The sequence below is a fragment of the Protopterus annectens genome, chromosome 11.part0 (genome assembly GCF_019279795.1).
Source record: "Protopterus annectens isolate FY-2018-M chromosome 11.part0, PAN1.0, whole genome shotgun sequence".
Lineage (NCBI taxonomy): Eukaryota > Metazoa > Chordata > Ceratodontiformes > Protopteridae > Protopterus > Protopterus annectens.
In genome coordinates this window covers 1,443,280,341-1,443,303,580 of record NC_056745.1, presented here as the reverse complement: position 1 = coordinate 1,443,303,580, position 23,240 = coordinate 1,443,280,341, and the positions used below count along the sequence as shown (strand labels likewise).

The 23,240-nt window shown below is 45.1% G+C and overlaps 1 protein-coding gene across 2 annotated transcripts in view; it reads right to left on the bottom strand.

The window, feature by feature from the left end:
- Positions 1-23,240, bottom strand: part of ING3 (inhibitor of growth family member 3) — a 671,267-nt gene that overhangs the window by 290,973 nt on the left and 357,054 nt on the right. For both annotated transcript variants that reach the window (XM_044088740.1, XM_044088739.1), the window contains one exon: positions 12,803-12,984. In XM_044088740.1, coding sequence (XP_043944675.1) covers positions 12,803-12,984 — 182 coding nt within the window. The remainder of the gene's footprint in view (positions 1-12,802; positions 12,985-23,240) is intronic.

The following is a 23,240-nucleotide window of genomic DNA, read 5'->3' as shown; positions in this document are numbered from 1 at the left end:
TTTAGGTACCAATGAAGTTTCCTCATATACAGTCTTGCATATGGAATTAGTACGATGCAGGATGCCATGAAGCCCCAAAGCCTGCAGAATTTTTCTTGCAGATAACTGGGCCTTTGCTGCCAGCATTTTGAAATAGGTAGTCAGTTGCCTTTGTTTGTCTGGCGTGAGATAAGCCATCTGGGCGGTTGTATTCAAGCTTGCACCCAGGAATGTTATCTCTTGTGAGGGTACTAGTTTTGATTTCTTTTTGTTGACTGTGTACCCTAGGCATGATAGAAGTCTTTTCACAAACGCCAGATGTTGAAGAAGAATGTCCTTGTTCTCTGCTTGAATGAGACAGTCGCTCAAGTAAGAATATATTTGTATTCCTCTTTGTCTGCAGAATGCATTTACTAGTGCCAGGCATTTTGTAAAGACCATGGGCGCAGTAGATAAGCCAAAGGGCAGTGCAGAGAATTGGTAATGTATTGCACCAGCCTTGAATCTTGGGTATCGTCTGCATGATTGTCTGATTGGAACATGCAGATATGCCTCTTTTAGGTCTAAAGTCACAAGCCAGGCATTCTTGCCCAACATGGGCAGAAGCTGCTGCAAAGTCAACATTTTGAATTTTGGAATTTCCAGGAAAGTGTTCAGAATAGATAGGTCCAGTATCGGCATCCAGGCCTTGTCCTTTCTGGGTACCAAGAACAGTCTTGAGTAAAATCCTTGTCCCTGCTCTTGCTCTGGTACTTGCTGAATGGCCCCCATGTCCATGAGGGATGAGACTTGTTTTTGCGCCTATGCCCATTGATTTTTTGGCAGATCTGGCCATCCGTTTGCCTTTGGCATAGTATGGAAATGGAAACAGAACTTGTGTCCTTGTGACACTGTTTAGAACCCACTTGTCCTGGGTTATGATGTGCCAATTTTGAGCAAAAAGGTGCTAATTTTCCCTCTAAGGGTGCTGCTAGAAGATAAGTGCTTGGTGCAGGCAGGGGGAAGTCATTGGGACGGTTTTCTGTATGTTTGTGATCTATCTTCTCCAGCTTTGGAGGTAGAAGCACCCTATTGCTTGGGCCTATAAGAACCTTGCGCTTGGGATCTACCCCTAGGGCGTCTGGTTCTGCCCCTTTGAGGTCTGTCTGATACAGGAAAGGACCAATTTTTTGTAGGCCAGTGTCTACTAAACTTGGGTGGCTGTACTTGTAAAAATTCTTTGACAGTTTGCATAGATTTAGCTTTGTCCTCCATTTTCTTTAACACCTCTTCTGCCTTAACACCAAAGAAAGTATCATGCTACAAAGGTGCATCTAGTAATTTAACTTTAACATGATCAGGCAGATTTTGTTCCTTTAACCAAGCATGCCTCCTAATTACAGAACCCGTAACTGCTGCCCTGCAGGAGGCCTCCAAAGAATCAAAACCACATTACAAAGTATGCTTTCCAACTTGTTCTGCTGTATACAATAAATCATGCATTTCCTTGTTTTTTGCACATTCAGAATTTAACAACATTTTCTGTTTAAGCAATCTCATGACATGTTGCTGATACTTAAGCATATGAAATTGACAGTTTAAGGCCCTTATAGCCAAAGTTGCAGATGTGTAAACCTTTTTTCCCCATCTATCCAGTGCCCTTGAATCCCTGTCAGAGGGGGTTGTTTTTTTTTTGCAGTGGAAGCCTTAACTCCCTTTGGACCCTGTGAAATAGTTTCTGGGTCAGCAGCAGGGTTTTTAAAAAAATATCTGTTTTTTGGGCATAGAGGCCTGTCCACGTGGCTCTTGAGTTTGTTTCCTTGTTTTAAAAGGTGCTTTAGTCTTTGCCTTTGATGCTGAAGTCGTTTTAATGTAAAGATGTTTAGGTCTGAATACAACCTCAGAAACCAGTGCCTGCTCAGCGGCTCCGGACCCATCTGAGGGATTACCTTGAGTATCCAGCGGCATGGCCGACTCCACGTGGGATCCGGTAGCGGCCTGCGACTCTAAAGTAGCGGGTGTTAGGGGCTGCGAAAGCGCCTCACTGAGAACCGGCGACTGGCTTAGGAGAAGCTTCGTTGGTTTGGGCCTCGGTTGTATTTCTTTTTCTTTGCGTTTTTTTGTAAACTCCGGTAGTTGGATGGCTATCCGATGACATTTCAGGATAATTAAACCAGCGTCCAAAAAAGTTTAAAGCAAAATCTTGGGCCTAGGCAAGGAATACCATAAGAATGAAAATCCTTATGAGGTATTTGCTTTCCACAAGAAATACAATTATTAACTTTTTCTGACATTGGTTTGGAGCAAGAAAAAAGTTTCCCCAATGGGGTACTTAGCTTTATTGAAAACTTCGGATCTGAAACTCAAACACGAAAATCTCAGGGGTCGGCCGGCCGGCACTTGCAAATTGCTTCTGCTTCGGGCACAGCACGGAAAGAATGACTGAAGAAAATGGCGTTGGCTGCTTCTTTTATACCCCTGACATCAGGGAAGGGGTGACAGCAGCCGACGCAGGACCCAAGACTTTGGAATTCAGGCCGGCTAAGGGCAACCTGCCAGCAGGATTACCTAAATGTAATGACTGCAACAGTGAAACATGAAGAACATCCATGAGGGACATAACTTGTTTCTGAGCATCTGCCCACTGATTTTGTGGCAGATCTGGCCATCCGTTTGGAATTGGCAAAGTATGGAAATGAATCTGTACCCCTGGGATACTATGTTCAATACCCACTCGTCCCGGGTAATTAACTGCCAATTTTGAGCATGAAGTGCTAGTTTTCCCACCAAGGAGGCTGCCAAAACATAAGTGCTTGGTGATGGTAGAGGAAAGTCATTGAGACTGCTTACTGTAGGATTGTGTTTTGTTTCCTCCAGATTTGGAGGTGGAGGCACCCCATTGCTTTGACCTGTAAGAACCCTGTGATCGGTATCTGGAGCCTTTTGAGCACCTGGATTTGCCTTGAGTGGCTCTGTTGGACACAGGAAAGGACCAATTTTCAGTAGGCCAGTGCCTACTAAACATGGGTGGCTGCACTTGCAAGAAATCTTTCACAGTTTGCATAGATTTAGCTTTGTCTTCCATTTTCTTTAAAACCTCTTCTGCCTTATTACCAGAGTATCATGCTGCAAGGCGGCATCCAACAATTTAGCTTTAACATGATCAGGCAGATTTTGCTCCTTGAGCCAGGCATGCCTTCTAATCACAGATCCAGTCACTGCGGCCCTGCAAGAGGCCTCTAAGGAATCAAAACCACATTGCAAAGTATGTTTTCCAACCTGTTCTGCTGAATGCAATAATTCCTGTAACTCTATTAAACACACAATCAGAAATCAACATCATTTTCTGTTTCAGTAAACCCATAACATGCTGTTGATATTTAAGCATATGAAACTGGCAGTTTAAGGCTCTGATTGCCAAGGTAGCAGACGTATAAACCTTCTTTCCCCATCTACCCAGCACCCTGGAATCTCTATCAGAGGAGGTAGGATTTTTGGTTGTAGAGGCCTTTACACCCTTGGGACCCTGAGAAATAGTCTCTGGATCAGCAGCAGGATTTTTGAATAGAAATTTGTGGGAGTCAGGAACAGTACAGTTTTGTACCTACCATAAATGTAGATGTCCGATAGATATGCAACTGTAGTCATAACATATGGGTTGTCCTGCCTCAGGCAGCCCTCGGTCTGCCGGATTCCAAAGTCTGGGTCCGACGTCGGCTGATGTCGCATTACTCTCCGACGTCAGAGCGGCTGGAGTACATAAGCATCAGCCGACGCCATCTTCTTCAGTGTTTCTTGCCCCAGATGCCAGGTGCCCTCCAAGGAAGGCTGTAATCAAATTGGAAGACAAAAACAGGTTTCCAGACAAATAAATAAGCAATAAACAGATACACCATAACAGATATCCCCAGCTAAGGATAACAGGGAGAGGAGTGGACCCAAGGCATAGAGGGGAAGGAGGGAGGGAAAGCCCGACTGCAGTTGCATATCTATCGGATATCTACATTTATGGTAGGTACAAAACTGTACTATGTCCTTCAAGAATGCAACTGCGGTCATAACATATGGGTTGAATACCATAGCTTAGCTGGGGGAGGTGGAATGCTCTAAGAAAAGGATGGTGTAGCTATCAATCCCTGCAGGACTGCCGAAGCAAAGCCTGCTCTGGATCTGAAATATAAAGGGAGGTTGTAGTGTTTGGAGAATGTATGCACAGAGCTCCATGTAGCAGCTTCTAGAATGTCTTTTGTAGGCACCCCTCTTAAAAAAGCTGTAGAGGTGGCTGTAGCTCGGGTGGAGTGTGGTCTGACATTGGCTGGTACACTCTTTCCATGGAAGGAATAACAGAATCTGATGCAATGTCCAATCCATTTTGAAATAGTCTGTTTGGAAATTGCTTTCCCTTGTACTCCAGGGGCGTAAGCTACAAAAAGCTGATCAGACTTCCTACTGGTCTTGGTTCTGTCCAGGTAGTAGCGAAGTTGTCTGTGAATGTCCAAGGTATGCAACAGTCTTTCTCCTTTGTTCTCAGGATTGGGAAAGAAGGTAGGCAGGTGAATTGCTTGATTTAAAGAAACCCCAGATACCACTTTTGGCAGAAAGGTAGGGTTGGTTCGTAAGGAGACCCTGTCTCTGTGAAAGGTTATGAATGGTGGTATTGCCATTAGGGCCTGTAATTCCGAAACCCTTCTTGCTGAGGTAATTGCCAACAGGAAAGCTGTCTTCCATGAGAGAAATTGTAAGTCCACAGAAGCTGCTGGCTCAAAGGGGGGTAGAGTCAGTTTTTCTAGGACAAAGTTGAGGTCCCAAGCTGGTACTGGAGCCTTTCTTGGTGGCTTTATATTCTTGATTCCCCTAAGGAATTGCCTTAACAAAGGATGTGAAAACACAGGTGGATCAGTGTTGTATCTAGCTGAGATAGCTGAAGCATGTATTTTTATGGAAGAATATCAGAGTTCATTCTGTAGCATATCTGCCAAATATTCCAGAATGAGTGGGATGTTCAGTAATGATGCATCATGAACCTTGCTGGTATTCCAAATGCTGAATCTCTTCCATTTTGCTGAGTAAATCTTTCTGGTGGATGGTCTTCGGGCTTCTGTTAGTATCCGCTTAACTTCCTTGGAGAGAGACAGATTGAGGTTATTCATGGGATCTCCCAAGCTGTTAGCTGCAGCGTCTGAATGTTGGGATGTACTGTCTTGAAGTTGTGTTGAGTCAAAAGTTGGGGCCATTGGGGAAGGGCCCACTTTTTGTTGTGACATATGCTCCGTAGTAGTGGATACCAGTGTTGTCTTGGCCAGTCTGGAGCTATTAGGATCCCCTTGGGCTCCTCTGCTTTGATCTTTAATAATACTGTGGTCATCAGTGGCAGAGGTGGGAATGCATAAATTTTTAGGAAGTTCCAGTTGAATGAGAGAGCATCTATTTTCCATGCTTGTGGATGATATGTCCTTGAACAGAACTTTTGTAGATGATGATTGAGGTGGGAGGCAAATAGGTCTACTTCTGGCCTGCTCCATGTCGAGGTGAGTCGTATGAATATTTCTGGATGTAACCTCCACTCGTGGGGGTCTAGGAAATTCCTGCTTAGGCTGTCCGCCAGCACATTGTCTTTGCCTGGAACAAACTGGGATTGCAGCTGTATGTTTAGGCTCAGTGATTTTTCCCAAAGATTCATTGTCAGTCTGCAAAGGGGTTAAGAATGAGTGCCCCCCTGCTTGTTTATGTACCACATCACAGTGGTGTTGTCTGTCCGTATTAGCAGGTGGCCTTGCTGAAGTTGTTGCCGAAAGGCCTCGATGGCATGCATTACTGCCAGCATTTCTTTTTGGTTGATATGCAGATGTGTTTCCTTTAGAGACCATTGTCCTTGAATACATCTGCCCTCCATGTGCGCCCCCCCCATCCAAGGTCTGAGGCGTCTGTGGTCATGGTCTGTGTTATCTGAAGCTTTTTGAACGACATACCTGTGTTTGCCTGGCTTACCGAGGCCCACCATAGAAATTCCTTTTGCAGGCATGGAATGAGCGGTATGGTTGTCTCTAGGTTGTTGCTGTGTTGAGACCATAAGCTTTTTAGGTACCATTGAAGTTTTCTCATGTGTAGTCTTGCTAATGGAACCAGGAGAATGCAGGATGCCATGTGACCCAGGGCCTGTAGGAATCTCCTTGCAGTCATCTGGGTGAGCTTTGCCAAACCTTTGAAGTAATGAGTTAACTTCTTTTGCTTGTCTTTTGTCAGGTAAGCCATTTGAGAGGCTGTGTTTAGATTGGCTCCTAAGAAGGTTATTTGTTGGGATGGCTGTAGTCTTGACTTTTGGAAGTTGACTGTGTATCCCAGAGCCTGTAGCAATTGTATGACATAATTCAAGTTTTTTGTCAAAATCAGTTTGTCGTCCGCTTGTATGAGGCAGTCGTTCAGGTACGGGTAAATTTGGATCCCCTGGAGCCTGCAATGAGCAATTACTGAAGCCAGGCATTTCGTGAATACTCTGGGCGCAGTAGATAAGCCAAATGGCAATGCTGAGAATTGATAATGCTCTGGCCCTGCAAGAAATCTGAGGTATCTTCTGCAGCTGTGTCTGATAGGGACATGCAGGTATGCCTCCTTGAGGTCCAGAGTAATCAGCCAAGACCCCTTGCCTAGCATGGGAAGGAGTTGCTGTAGAGTCAGCATTTTGAACTTTGGTACTATGAGGAAGGTGTTTAATGCGGACAAATCCAATATTGGTCTCCATTGAGTTTCTTTTCTTGGAACAAGGAACAGTCTTGAATAAAACCCCTGGCCTTGTTCTTGTTGTGAAACTTTTCTATTGCTTTGATGTGAGCAAGCAGAGAAATTTGCTTGATAGCCTCTGCTCTCTGGTTTTGTGGTAGGTTTGGCATGCCTTGTTTTCTTGGCAAGGTATGAAAGTGGAACCTGTAACCTTGGTCTATAATGTCCAAAATCCATTTGTCCTTTGTCAGTCTGTGCCAATTGTCTGAAAACAGAGATAATTTTCCGCCCAAAGGAGCTTCTGTTTGCTCCTTGGTCAGCGGAAGTAGAGGAAAGTCATTGAGATTGTCCCTGTGGGGCAGGAGAAACCCCTGTGTCACTTCTTTGGTTTGCTGGCTGCCATTGTCGTCCCCTGTAAGAACCTCTGTATTGTCCTCTTCCTCGGCCACGCCTGCTTTTACCCCTTTGAAATCTTTCAGGTTAGGAAAGGACCAGTTTTTACAAGGCCAATTCCTGCTGAATCTGGGTGGCTGAACCTGGAGGAAGTCTTTGATTGTCTGAGCTGACTTGGCTTTTTCCTCAATGGACATTAACACATCTTTAGCATTAGCACCAAAAAGCTTGTTCTTTTCCAAGGGTGCATCAAGAAGTTTTGCCTTAACATGATGTGGTAGAGGTTGTTCTTTTAACCATGCATGCCTACGAATGACCGCCCCTGTCATAGCTGCCCTACATGAAGCTTCCAATGCATCATATCCACACTGTAGAAAGTGATTGCTAACTTGCTGAGAATTATGTACAGCCTCCTGCAAAGACTTCCTATCTAAAGGTTCAGAAGAGGCCAATGTTTTCTGTAAATCATCTAACAGGTAATCCTGATATTGAAACATATGAAAGAGACAATTGAGAGCTCTCATAGATAAAGTAGTGGAGGTGTAAACCTTCTTTCCCCATCTCTCTAATGACCTAGCTTCCCTGTTGGAAGGCAAAGGATTTTTGGAGGTGGTAGCTGAAACCCCTTTTGGTCCCTGTGAAATGTTTCTAAATCAACAGCATGGGCTCTAAAGAAATGAGAATGTGTTTCTGGGACCCTATAGTATCTATCAGGCTTGGCAGGAGCAGGAGGAAGAGTATCAGGGGTAACACTGGAGTCAGAGTATAGATCATCCAAAACATCAAGCACAGGAGGTATAGCTAAGGGCCTGTGTTGTGGCTTTTTAAGGAAGGTTCGAAGGCGGTTTCTGGAATCAGAATATTCCTGGCCTTGCCACTTGAAATGTTCCCTCATGGAATGCAGAACTTCCCCAAAAGAAATATCTTCAGGAGGGGAGGCCGAGGGGATGGAGTCCTCTGCATCCGAGTCCTCATAGGTCTGGAAGGGCTCTTCCTGGCTATCGGAGTGAACAGAGTCCTCAGAATCTTCATCTGAAGGGAGAGGGTCAGAGGGTTCAACCCTGGGCCTCTTATCAGGAGGAGACTGGGATCCTCTCTCAGGATGGGCCTGTGAACCTCTGATCATGGAAATTAAGTCTGCGGCCATAGTCATGATTTGGGTTTCAGGAGTAGGCTGAGGTAAGGCTTTAGCAGTAAGGTGCTTGGTCTTGCTGGCTGCCTTAGCACGTGTGTAGGCCTTGATAGACATGGACATGGGAGGCCTAGCAGCTCCACGTGCAGGAGTGACCTTATCCACAGCAATGGTCTCGGGCATTTCCTCGGTTTCAGTATCCGGAGGAAAATCAATAACTGGTGTCGGTGTGGTCTCCGGTATCGGAGGTAATGCGGTGTCTTCGGTTCGGAGTGGTGAAATAACCGCCTCAGAGGGAACCGGGGCACTCGCGGTAGGTTTTGGCGTGGTGTCAGAGGAAGACGCGGGCTGAGGATGTCGGTCCCGGTCTTTTCGTTTCTTAGGAGTATGCGATGTTGGTAGTTCCGACGGCAATGTATAATCGAATTTTTCGCCGAAAAAGTCTTCAGCGAACTCTGCCCGGCGCCTTAGATTGCGCTTGTTGAAGCGAGCACAGGCGGCACAGGCCGAGACGTCGTGGTCTGGGCCAAGGCAAGGAAGGCAGTAAGAGTGGAAATCCTTATGAGGTAGTTGTTTACCACAAGCCAAACAATTATTTACTTTTTCAGTAATTTCTGACATCGGCTGAGGCAAGAAAAAACGGGGTACTTAGCTTTTTGATGACTTCGGATTCGAAGAATACAGGAGCTGACCGACCGGCACTTGCGAACTGCTTCTGCTTCGGGCACCGCACGGCAAGAAAGACTGAAGAAGATGGCGTCGGCTGATGCTTATGTACTCCAGCCGCTTTGACGTCGGAGAGAAATGCGACATCAGCCGACGTCGGACCCAGACTTTGGAATCCGGCCGACCGAGGGCTGCCTGAGGCAGGACAACCCATATGTTATGACTGCAGTTGCATTCTTGAAGGACATCCTGTAATATCTGTCTGGCTTACTAGGAACTGGAGGGAGGGAATCAGGAGCCATTCTTGATTCCGAAAACACATCATCAACAATGTCTAATACATGCGGTATAGCCAAAGGCCTATGCTGAGGAAGAAGGAAATCCCTAAGCCTCTTTTTTGATTCAGAGAAGTCCTGACTCTTCCAGTGAAAATGTTTCCTTAAAGTATACAAAGTCTCTCCACAAGAGTAGTCCTCAGGAGGAGATGCAGATGGGATGGATTCCTCTGCATCAGAATCCTCATAGGGTAGAATAGTAAATTCCTGATCAGAAGAAATGGAAACCTGATCTGAAGAATCATAATCAGTGCCTTGCCTAGGCCTCTTAGCAGGGGGGGGGGGGTTGGGAACCCCTAATCAAGGTAATTAAGTCCTCAGCCATTTTGATCTATTTTTTAGGCATAGGGGTCTGAACATGTGGTTCATGCGTCATTTGTTTAGACAAAGAAGATGTTTTTGACCTTGTTTTTGAGGCTGGCGTCGGTTTAATATAACAATGTTGAGGCCTGAAAACACCCTCAGAAGCCGGTGTCTGCTCAGCAGCTCCGGACCCATCCAAGGGAGAGACATCTGCGGATTCAATACTCTTGAGAATCTCGTGGCATACTGGACTCCGAATAGTCTCGGTAGAGGCCTGCGATGCAAAAGTAGCGGGTATCAGGGGCTGCGAAAGCGCCTCACTGAGTACCGGCGAATGGCTTAGGAGAAGCTTCGTCATCAGTTTTGGACCTCGCCGGTCTGTCTCTGTCTTTTTCTTTGCGTTTTTTTGTGAACTCCGGTAGTCGGATTGCTAACAGATGACATTTCAGGATAATTAAATCTCGATCCAAAATATTCAGATGCAAAACTATACCGACGCTTAATAGTGCATTGGTTAAATCTAGCACAAAACCGACAGCAAGGCACATTATGATCTGGGCCTAGGCAAGGAATACAGTACAAATTAAAATCCTTATGAGGTATTTGCTTTCCACAAGTAATGCAATTATTAACTTTCTGACATCAGTAAGGAGCAAGAAAAAGTTTCCCCAACGGGGTACTTAGCTTTATTTTGAAGACTTCGGTTCTGAAACTCGAATGTGAAAATTTCAGGAGTCGGCAGACTGGCACTTGCAAACTGCTTCGGCTTTGGGCAATGCACCACAAGAAAGACTGAATAAAATGGCGTCAGCTGCATGTTTTATACCCCTGATGACCTGACGTCATGAAAAAGGAGACAGCAACTGACGCAGGACCCAAGACTTTGTTATTCAGGCCGACTGAGCGCAACCTGCCAGCAGATTACCCAAATGTAATGACTGCAACAATGAAACACGGAGAACATCCTACACTAACAACCTACACTCAACAAATTTTCAAAAACTGCTAAATTATCAAACTACCCAACTCACAGACTCTGAGCTCAGGATCACGATGGTTATGGCAAGCAGCGACATACGAGATCTGGGGGTTGGAAGGTAGTGGAGGTGTATTATGGGTAATGGGAAAAGCTTAGAGCCCAGAGCAGATGCTAGTGAAATTGCCAACTTGGATCCAATATGGATCCGGTACCCACAGGTTGAAGATCAAATTAAGTAAACTACTCCAGATCAACAAACATTCAACAGGCAGAGCACAATGCCAGATGTTTACAGAATGGGTTCATGCATGGCTTGATGCACAGGGTTGGTGGAGCTACAATCTGCCATGACAAGATCACTGCAGAAGATATTCACCTGTTCAGAAGGGATGGCGTTCGCCTAACTGAGGAGCGCATTGCATTGCTCTTGACTGACCTCCACAATGGCGTGAGGAGAGCTATGCAGGATTGGTAACATGCAGCTTGTGAGAAGACTGGAAAACACCCATGATCAAGTAGGACCAGTATGGCAAGTAAAACTCTATTGTTATATTTATGAACACCGTTGTCACCACTTCAACACATGAAAAGACGTGTTAGGGAACCTGTACACATGCTGAGTAACACTTCATTTTCAGATTGTAAAAAAACTATATGTATGCTGTGCACGGGTACAAATTTGCTTTTCCTTATGAATTGCGTTGTGTAAAATATGATATTTTTCTGAGTTTGGCAAATAACTGTGGTAAGGAGCTGGTGAAGATGCAGAGAAAGAACAACTGTTTCAGGAGAGTGTTACCACGTACAATCAAATACGTCAGTAACCATCCTGCAGGCATGTGTAGAGTTTAGAAGACAGCAAGGGCTTAGTAATACAGAACTTGATCCCTTAGTTCCACTGCTGAATGGACACATACAGAGAAAAGGCATAGGTATGGCAGACTGCTGACACTGAAGGGGGTTGTGAGACTGTAGTGGTATCAGCTGTCTGAGTGGGTAGCCAGCACAGGTATCGGACAGATCAGACGGCCTTATATGCCACTGAAGTCCCATGCCTGCCCTGGGTTCATTAGTAGAGTGGCGGTCCTTACCTTGCTTTTTCTCTTTACATGTACCCATTCAGCAGTATGTTGGCTACACCTAGAATGTGTACATTTACAATCATATGCGTCTACATGATAAAACAACTGGGTTTGAATGCTGTACACATGTACAGATATCAGTTTGTTTAGGACTCAGGGTATGGAAATTATGATGTTTTTCATATTTTGGTAAATAACTTTGGAAGGGAGCATCTGAACGTGCTAAGTAATGCCTCATTTTGAAGACAGTATTCATAGTTCCAACATGGTAAAAGAACTGTGCCTGTATGATGTACACATGCACAGATATCAAAATTTGTTTTGAACTTAGGTTATGGAAATTATTATTTTTTTTCATATTTTGGTAAATAACTTTGCAAGGGAACATGTCAGTGTGCCAAGTAATACCTCATTTTGAAGACAGTGTTACTCCTTACAAAATGGTACAAGAACTGTGTCTGTGTACTGTACACATGTACAGATATCACAGTTTGTTTAGTCATGCAGGATTATGAAAATGATACATTTCCAATACTTCTCATTATTATGCCCATACCTTTGCAAGGGAGCATGGTGATGACAGAAATGATGCATAATTTTGAAGCTGACATTGAGACAGTCAACTTGTACACTGATATGTCTGTCTGTTACAGGTGATGAGATATTATGCTTTGCTTATTTATCAATTATGAGAAATATTATATTAATCATAATTCTGTAAATATCTCTGTAAAGGAGCATCACACAGTAAAGCTTAAGGGTATCATTTTAAAGCTGACATTCATACAAATAAATTAAATACAAATTGTATGGGTCTACATGGTACATTGACCAAGATATTGGGCTTTGCTTTTCCAAAAAGGTAAAAAAATATGCACAATATCAGAATTCCTTGCAAAATATGTAATAATGCCTTTGATATGCACTATCAATATTTACACTGTTGGAAAGGATAGTGTCTGCCAAACAACTTTCGCATTTACATTTTTAGTCTAGCTCTTATAGTTAAAAGAGTTATGAACATTTGTTTTCTGTATGGTATTACAAATGGATTTTCTGAAAATGAGCTCAGGCTGCACTGTTGTTCCTAAGCTGGAATTAAGCAGGCAGCTTTTACTGAGCTGCTCTGGCGTGAATGAGTTAAATGCTGTTCAGAACAAAATAAACAGCTGTTCAAAAATACATGCTTGCATTACAATCAAAATCGAACTTTTCAAACCAGCTGTACTTGACATACCTGTGCTGTTGCTTGAACTGCCTGTGCTGCTGCCATAGTAATAGCCCCAGCGCCCGCCCCAGAGTTAGCAGCAGTTCCAGATGTTGTGGACAATGAGCTCAAGTTGTATGTTGTTAATGGCTGAGAAGTATTTACATTGTACATACTGTTTGATGTAGATGTTACACTGCTGTTTCTGCACCCTATTAAAAAGAAAAAAAAAACAGAAGAAATTGAACTTTCACGATTCCACGCAATTAATTTATATATATATATATATATATATATATATATATATATATATATATATATATATAATATATATATATATATATATATGTTAGTGTGAAACCCAAACTCAGAAGAGTAATGAAAAAGCAGCACACACATGCGCACGTGCACAACACACGGGCACAATTTTCACCCATTTTTGCAAGAAAGACACAAACACGTAAAACAAAGTAATACACAAAAACAAGAAGTTATGTACTCACCATAACGTTTGATGTATCAAGTCCATCTCGCCTTACATTTGTACTCGTGGATTCGGAGCAGAATGTCGGCTCCGACTCGGCCAAAACTTTTCTAGCTCGAAGTCTTTCTATTGGCTGGGCTAAGATGGCATCCCATGCTGCACCGCTCTACATCCCCAGATGTAGTTTTCTGCGAACACCAGCACTCATTCTCCATGCATGACAACACCCAAGGAAAGGAAGAACAAATCAAGAATGAAGGGAGCTCTGAAACCAGACCTAACCTCTAAATCCCCCAGGAAGGGGGAAGGAGGGGGGGTAAGTAAGAATGTAAGGTGAGATGTACTACATACATCGAACGTTATGGTGAGTACATAACTTCTTGATGTTATGTAGTCCAATCTCGCCTACATTCTTACCCATGGGACAGCGTCCCTAGCACCTAAATCCTGGGAGGCTTAGTGGAAAATACTCCTGAGCACTGTGGAACCAAAGGAAGACCAGCCCCTAGATGCCACATCCAACATGTAATGAGTAACAAAGGTGTGAGGAAATGCCCAAGTAGCCGCAGCACAAATATCATCCATAGACAATCTGGCCTGATAGGCTGTAGATGTAAATACAAACAGAGTAGAGTGAACCTTTACCGGGAACGGTAAATCTTTACCCCCTGAGGAATAAATGACGGAAACGCAACTGGAGATCCACCTGGACAGTGTGACTTTGGAGACAGGAGACCCAATTCTGTTTTCCGAAAAGGAAACAAACTGATCAGATTTTCTGAAGTCTTTGTTTCTGTGCAGATAAAAGCGTATTTGTCTGTGTACATCCAATTGGTGAAATTAAAATTCTGCCTTGTTTGAGAACTGGGGAAAAAAACACTGGCAACTCAATAGACTGATTAAGGTTACTGATTGACACCACTTTGGGAAGAAAGGAAGGGTTGGGTCTGAGAGAAACTCTGTCCTTATGAAAAATCAAATAAGGGGGTTTGACTGATAAGGCTTGAAGCTCTGAAACGTGTCTGGCTGATGTGATGGCTACTAAAAAGACAGTCTTCCAAGTTAAGAATTTTAAATCAGAAGTGGCTGCAGGCTCAAAGGGGGATGAAGTAAGAGCCTGTAGAACGAAGTTTAAATCCCAAGGCATGACCGGTCCCGATACCGGAGGACGAAGTAACAGAGTGCCCTTCAGAAAAGCCTTACAGAGTCTATGAGCCATCAGACTAGGTTAGTTTGCGACATGAAAGGTAGAAATTGCCGCCAATTGGACTTGAATGGTTGCGGCTGCTGAACCCTGGTTAAAGAGCATTGACAAGAACTTCAGTACAGACGAAATTGGAGCTGTGTAAGGGTCAATCTTTTGGGTATGAGCCCAGATTGAAAACCTCTTCCATTTACTGCAGTAAATCTTCCTGGTGAAGGGCTTATGAGAGGAAGATAAAATATGAACCACCTCCGGTGAGAAATGATGAAGCCTAACTAATGACGGAAATGGAGTAGCCAGGCTATCAACTGGAGGGTCCGAAGAGAGGGATGGAGCTGCCCTGACGTGTGTCAGTAAGTCTGGTTGTGGGTCCAGAATCCAAGGAGCATCCATGCGATAGGATGGAGAAAGGGGAACCAAATTTGACGAGGCCAGTGTGGAGCAATCAGAATCATTCTGCTTCCCAAGGCTTGCGCTTTCTGAATAACCTTTGACAGCAAGGGAACCGGAGGGAAGGCATATAGCAGACCGGAGGGCCAATCATGGACTAGAGCGTCCCTGAGGGGGGGAACAATGTGAAGTAGCTGCTGCATTTGGCACTGAGGGGGCTGGCAAAGAGGTCACAGCAAGGATGACCCCACCTGCGGAAGATCTGTTCCGCAACTTGACAGTTCAGGGACCACTCGTAAGGCATCAGAATAGCTCTGCTTAGCCTGTCTGCGATCACAGTGGACTTCCCCGGAATGTGTGTTGCCACCAGAAAACGTTGGGAAGACACTGCCCACTGCCACACTCATATGGCCTCTGTGCAAAGGGGATAGGACTTGGTTCCTCCCTGCTTGTTCAGATACCACACCACTGACATATTGTCTGAGTGGATTGCAATAGTCCCGAGAGGAAGAAAGCTCTGAAGTGCTTGCAATGATAGTAACACAGCTCTCATCTCCAGGACACTGACATGCAGATGCATCTCGTGCTCTTGCCCCGTGCCTTGGACTGTCCTGCCTAGATAATGCCCCCCACCCCACCTGGGAGGCATCCGTGGTCACCGTGGCAATCGGGGATGCAGGAACGAAGGGCTTTCCTGCATTCAGGTTATCGGTGCAAAGCCACCAACTGAGATCCTGTTTGCACCTGTCTGTGAGTAGAATAGGGTAAGAAAGTGTAAGACGTTGGAGAGACCACTGGGCAAAATGTAGCCACTGAAGGAGTCTCATATGTAACCTTGCCAGAGGGACTAACATAATCGTCGCAGCCATTGTCCCTAATAGTTGAGGACCCATCTTGTCTTTGCTCTTCTCAGTGGAAACAAGGCATGAACTTGTTGTAGGACTCTGATTCTTTCCTGTGGTAGAAAAGCCCGCATGAGGGTGGTGTTTAGTTCTGCGCCTATACAAGTGACACGCTGTGAGGGCAACAAGGCAGATTTTTTCCCAGTTCAATGTGATGCCCAGCTGTTGACATAGGTTTATAGTAGCGTTCCTGTTCTGAATTAGTAGATGCCTGGTGGTGGCAGTAAGGAGCCAATCGTCCAGATATGGAAACACTTGGAATCCCTGACGTCTCAAGTGAGCAGTCATCACTGCCATGCATTTGGTAAACACCCTGGGGGCTGTGGTGAGACCAAAGGGCAGGGCTCGAAACTGAAAATGACTGGCCCCCAGCCGGAAGCGTAGGTGACTTCTGGATGCCCTGTCCATCTTGTGGTAGTAAGCATTCTTGAGGTCGATGGAGCACATCCGCACTTCTTTTCCCAACAATTGGAGAATAAACTGTAATGTGACCATTCGGAACTTGGACTTCTGCATGTGGGTGTTCAACAGGCTGAGATCTAATATGGGTCTCAGGTCCCCTTGTCCTTTTCAGCATAAAAAAGAATCTTGAGTAAGTCCCTAATCCGATCTGGTCTGAGGGGACATGTTGGATGGCTCCTTTTTCGAGCAGCTTTGAAACTTCTGAAGCTGCGTAATCCCTCTGACTGGGTGGAACATCTGGGATTTTCTTGATTGGAGGGGGATTTGACGAGAAGGGGATGACATATCATCCGGAAATTATTCATAGAACCCATTGGTCCTGAGTGATGTGTTGCCAGGCCTCCGGGTATAACGAGATTCGACCCCCGACTGGCTCCGGAAACGCACAGTCAGGCCTCCCATCAGGAGTGGCGGCAGGGAGAACCACGAAAGGAATCGCGGTCTCCCGAGTTCATAGGTTCATACTAGGCTATCTGCCCTAGGGCATTTATAAGCCTAGCCAGAGTGTGTTTGGCTTTCGCCACCCATTTTAAATTAATTTTGCTATGCCCTTTTTCGAGGTTAGTATACTGTGCCTCTGTCTAACAGTGACACAGAAGTGATACCCCGGGTAAACCTACGATCTCCCATCCACTCATCAAGATTCCTCTTGAAGAGAGTCAATGAGGGACTCTGCCTATCCTGGACTGGGATTTTATTCCAGAGTGAAGGGAGCCTCTGGGTTATGAATCTGTCCCTCCAGCATGTCCTATTTATTTCAGTGCTGAGGTTCAAGTCTCTAGAGTGCGCAGCTCGATGGGATTTGGATTTTCTGAGGTGCAGCATGTCCATTAATTCCGGGTTGGACATGGCTTTATAAGTCAGGCACAGATCGCCACTGAGTAGAGCTGGAGTTTCTTTAACCAGGCAGCATATGGCATCTGTTTGAGCCCTTTGATCCTCTTGGTGAGGTACTTTTGGGGTCTTTCCAGTTGCTGCAGGTGTCTGGTAAGGTACATCCCAAAAGTGGCATTGTACTCAATTATGGGCCTGATGAGGGATGAGTAAAGAGGCACGATGACCTCCCCTGATCTAGATGTGAATCCCTTCATGATTAGGTGGGCTATATAAAATGTTTTTCCTAACCACTTTGGCCACGTGGTTGTCAAATGAGAGACTGCTATCAACTTGGGTCCCCGGGTCCCTCATTACTTCTGTACTTAATGGATTACCACCTATGTGGTAATTTGTGGGCACTTTGTTTTTGCCAAAGGGGATGATTATACACTTTTTGGCGTTTAGCTTGAGGCCATGGCTCTGGCACCAGTTGTCTGTTTCTATGAGGCCCATTTGGAGGATGCTTGTGTTGGCTGGAGAGTCGATTATGGTGCCCAGTTTGCAGACATCTGCGAACTTGGTCAACCACAGTCCTTCCGTGTTGGCCTGTACCTCTGAGAAATATATACCGAACAAGAGAGGTCCCAGGACTGAGCCTTGTGGGACACCACTTGTAACTGGTTTGGAGTCTGACATGGCTCCAGCAATTCTAACCATGTGGGTTCTGTCCTTGAGCCAGTTTGCAACCCATCTAGTGACATAGGGGTTTATATTTAAGCTGGGGAGCTCATCTATAATGCCCGAGTGGGCTATTGTATCGAAGGCTTTTGCATGGTCCAGGTAGGCTGTGTGGACCACCTTCCCCTCGTCAATGGCCTTGGTGACTTTCAAAGAAATCGACCAGGTTTAAGAGGCAGGATCCGCCCTTAACAAAGCCGAACTGAGTAGGATCCAGTGTCTGTAGGTCCCCAATACCTTTATTTATGAGGTCCATGATCCTTTCCATAGCTTTGCAGACCAAGCTAGTCAGGCTTATGGGGCGATAGTTTCCAGGATCCGTTGAGGCACCACCTTTGTGGAGAGGGACCACTGTTGCTGTACGCCACTCTTTGGGTACATATCCTGTAGTAAGGCTGAAATTGAACAGCAGTTTTATGTTTGGGTTTAGCTCTTCTTGGAGTTCATGTAGGACAGAGCCCGGGACACCGTCTGGTCCCATTGATGCTGTGTTTTTTGCTTTGGAGAGGGCGGCTCTTACCTGAGCATCTGAGATGTCAAGGGGGCAGCACTCTGCTGGGATAGATATTTGCCCTTTGGTGGGAGAGAAGTTTGCGCTGAACCTGTCAGCTAGGATGTTGGCAATGTCTGTGGGTTCGTGTATTTTTGTCATTTTGGACTAATTCTGAGCAGATCTGGGAATTCCCACCCAGGTTCCTAACATAACTAAAGAAAGCCTTGTGATTACCCTTAGTGTCCTGTGCAATTTTTCTCTCGAAGCTGGCCTTAGACGATTTTATGAGTGCCCGTAGTTTTTGCTAATACTGATCAGAGATGCCTTCCCTTTTGGGATTTTGCTCTATCATGTAGTAGCTTCCTCCTTCTATTGTATAGTTTGTTTATGGTTGGGGTCCACCAGACAGGACGCCTGCCTTTGGAGGATTGGGTCTTGGTTTTATTTGGGATTGCATGATCCATGCATTCCTGAAGGTGTTCATAGAATGCATTTATAAAGGATTCTGCGGTCTGGGCTGTATTTTCCACAGGCCCGGGGCTTTGAAGGATTCCACCTCGGTTTTGAGGAGTGTGAAATTTGCTTTAGAGAAGTTTTCACTGTGGTTTTCTGGGCAGGAGGTGGGGTTGGGATGTGAATATCCAGTGAGATTAGTTTATGGTCTGATCTTACCAGTGAGAGATACACTTCTGGTCTGGAGCATAGAGTCCCCATGTTGGTGATGATCAGGTCCAGTATGTTTTCCCTCTTGTGGGAGTGGTAACAAGTTGTTCCATAGCATTTGAGTTTATAAATTCTAGGAACCTTTGGGCTAGGGTGTTGGAGCTAGAGTAATGCTCCCAGTCTATGTTTGGGTAGTTGAAGTCGCCCAATATAATGGTGTTTGGAGAGACCTTCATATTTTCCAGTGTTCTCAGGAAGGCCGAGTGGGGTTCCTGGGTTTGGGAGGGTGGTCTGTAGCAGGCTATAAACTGGAAGGCAGTTTTACCCACTGTTAGTTGCACATGGATAGTTTCTGATGCTTTGTGCTGTGCCGCCAACCTGGAGGTGTGGGTATCTTTGACGAATATTGATACTCCCCCTCCTTTCGTGGTTCGGTCCAAGTTTTGGCGCCGAAAAGCATGGTATGAGGTATAAAGTACAGTTTTGTATCTACCATAAATGTAGATGTCCGAGAGGAATGCATCTGCAGTCCTTACAAATGGGTTGTCCTGTCGTCAGGCAGCCCTTCGGTCGGCCGGATTCCAAAGTCTGGGTCTGGCCCTGGTGTCGCACTTCACCCGACGTCATTGCGGCAGTTCTTCGGGTATAAAGGCATCAGCCGACACCATTTTCCTCAGTGCTTCTTGCCCCAGATGCCAGGTGCCCTCTTGGATGGCTAAATTTGGATAAATGCCAAATATTCCAAATAGTAGAGAGCAAACACACAAAATAAGCATGTATGTACATATATACAAACAAATACACCATAATAGATCCCCCCCAAGCTAGCTGAAGATTGGTAAGTACCCTAGGAGTACCTCAGAGGGGAAGGAGGGTGGGTAATCCTGACTGCAGATGCATTCCTCTTGGACATCTACATTTATGGTAGGTACAAAACTGTACTATGTCCTTCAAAGATGCATCTGCAGTCCTTACAAATGGGTAGAATACCATAGCTAGGCTAGGGGAGGAGGAAATGAGAGTAGATTATGGTGTAGTTAGTATCCCTTGCAAAACAGCAGTGGCAAAGCCAGCACGGAATCTAGAGTATAGAGGTAAATTATAATGCTTGGCAAATGTATGCACGGAGGTCCAAGTAGTAGCCTCTATAATGTCCTTGGTAGCCACTCCTCGTAAGAAAGCTGTGGTAGTGGCTGTAGCCCTTGTGGAGTGAGGCCTGATGTTCTCTGGAGTTTTCTTTCCATGGTAGGAGTAACAAAATCTAATGCAATTTCCTATCCATTTGGAGATTGTCTGTTTAGAAATTGGTTTTCCTTCCTTTCCTGTTGCATATGCTACCAGAAGCTGGTCAGTTTTTCTATTGTTTTTTGTCCTGTCCAGGTAGTAGCGTAATTGTCTGTGTACGTCCAAGGTATGCAAGAGCTTTTCTCCCCTGTTCTGTGGATTGGGGAAGAATGTAGGAAGGTGGATAGCCTGATTTAAAGAGACTCTGGATACCACCTTAGGCATAAATGTAGGATTTGTTCTCAAGGCCACTCTATCTTGATGGAAGATCAGGAAGGGTTGTACTGCCATTAATGCCTGTAGCTCAGAGACCCTTCTTGCTGAAGTTATTGCCAGCAGGAAAGCAGTCTTCCAGGATAAGTATTGCAATTCTGATGTAGCTGCTGGTTCGAAAGGAGGTAGAGTCAGTTTTTCTAGCACAAAGTTCAAGTCACATGCTGGCAATGGAGGTTTCCTGGGAGGTTTTACATTTTTAATTCCTCTCAGAAACTGTCTGAGCAGAGGATGCGAGAAGACAGGAGGATCCAAGCTGTATTCTGCTGAAATAGCTGATGCATGTATCTTGATGGAGGAATAGGACAGGCCTGTATGAAAAAGCTCCACCAAGTACTCCAGGATGTTGGCTATGTTCACCAGTGTCACATCTTGGCCCTTTGCAGTACTCCAGATGAGATATCTTTTCCATTTTGCTGCATAATTCTTTCTTGTTGAAGGTATACGAGCCTCCAGGATTATGTCTTTAACCCTTTGGGATAAATTTGGGTTAATTGCTGTTATGTAATGTTCCAGGCAGTTAGCTGCAGAGTTTTTAGGTTTGGATGCAGGATGTTGTAGCTGTTCTGTGTCAGCAGTAATGGGATCAGGGGCAATGTCCATATTTGTTCCCGAGACATGCTCCTCAGCAGTGGATACCAATGTTGTCTTGGCCAGTCTGGGGCTATCAGAATGATCCTCGGACGTTCCTCTTTGATCTTGAGAAGCACCTTGTGCATCAAAGGAAGTGGTGGGAATGCGTATGCTGTCAGGTTTTTCCAACTGAAGGATAGTGAGTCCACCTTCCAAGCAAGTGGGTGGTAAGTCCTTGTGCAGAATTTCTTCAACTGGTGATTGAGTGGGGATGCAAACAAGTCTATTTGTGGTAATCCCCATTCTCTTGTGATGGTTTTGAAGATGTCCGGATGCAGCATCCATTCGTGGGCATCTGTTGTAGTTCTGCTTAATATGTCTTCTAGAATGTTTTCCTTCCCTGGTACATAAATTGACTGTAGCTGAATGTTGTAGCTCAGAGCCACATCCCATAGGTCCAGTGCCAACCGGCATAGAGGGTATGAGTGTGTACCTCCCTGTTTGTTGATGTACCACATAACTGTGGTGTTGTCTGTCCTTATCATCAACTGGCCTTCTTGGAGAATAGGTCTGAATGCCTGGATTGCCAATTTTACTGCCATCATTTCTTTTAGATTTATGTGCAGATGCAGCTGGTCTTGAGTCCATAGGCCTTGAATGCACTTGCCCATCATGTGTGCCCCCCAACCGAGGTCTGAGGCATCTGTCGTGATGGTTTGTCTTGGTTGGCTTTTGCAGAAGGGCAGTCCTGTGTTTGATTGACAGGCCTGAGCCCACCATAAGAACTCCTGCTTCAGGCATGGGATCATTGGAATTTTTGTTTCTAGGCTGTGCTTGTGCTGAGACCACAAATTCTTTAGGTACCACTGTAGCTTTCTCATATGCAGCCTGGCATGAGGGACCAGTATTATGCAGGATGCCATGAAGCCTAGAGCTTGTAGCACTTTTCTTGCAGTTAGACGGCTCTGCTTTGTTAATGCCAAGAAGTAGAGAGGAAGTTGCTCTTTCTTTTCTGTGGTTAGAAATGCCATTTGTTTTGATGTGTCCAATTCTGCACCCAGAAAGGTTATTCTTTGGGATGGAATCAGTCTTGACTTTTTTGTATTGACTGTATATCCCAGGGCTTGCAGCAGGTAGATGACTCTTTGTAAGTCTCCTGTTAGTTTGTTTTGTTGTCCGCTTGTATCAGGCAGTCGTCCAGGTAGGGATAGATTTGAATTCCCTGAAGTCTGCAATGAGCGATTACTGATGCCAGGCATTTCGTGAACACTCTGGGCGCAGTAGATAAGCCAAAGGGCAATGCTGAGAATTGATAATGCTCTGATCCTGCAAGAAATCTGAGGTATCTTCTGCAAATTGGTCTGATGGGGACGTGCAGGTATGCCTCCTTGAGATCTAAAGTTACCAGCCAAGACTCCTTGCCCAGCATGGGAAGAAGCTGCTGTAGGGTCAGCATTTTGAATTTTGGAACAATGAGGAATGTGTTTAAAGCGGACAGGTCTAGAATAGGCCTCCATTTGTTTTCCTTTCTTGGTACCAGGAAGAGCCTGGAGTAAAATCCCTTCCCTTGCTCCGAAAATGGTACCTTTTCTACAGCTCTCATTCTTAATAATTGAGATATTTGTTTTAGAGCTTCTGTCCTTTGAGAAGGTGGTAGGTTTGGCATTCCTCTCTTTCCTGGTAGTGTATGGAAATGGAACCTGTAACCTTTGTCTATAGTCTGCAAAATCCATTTTTCTCTTGTGATGCAGTGCCAGTTTTTTGAAAATAATGATAGCGTTCCGCCTAAGGGTGCTTCTAGTTGTTCCCTGGTAGGCGGTGCCACCGCCAAGTCACTGTGATTGAGTTGTTGTAGTGGTGGTGGCTGTATCGGTGCCTCGTTGGTTGTTACCCTGCCACTGGCGACCCCTATAGGCACCCCTGGATTGGTTTCTGCCTCTAGAGCGCCTATTCCTGCCTCTGTGTCTTAGAGGAGCCCGGAAAGGACCAATTCTTGGAGGGCCAGTTTCTGCTAAACCTTGGAGGTTGAACTTGTAAGAAATCTTTGACTGTTTGCACAGATTTTGCTTTCTCTTCCATCTTTTTTAGTACCTGCTGTGCGGGGGCACCAAATAAATTGACCTTGTCCATAGGTGCATCCAAAAGCTTAGATTTGACATGGTCTGGTAAAGCCTGTTCTTTCAACC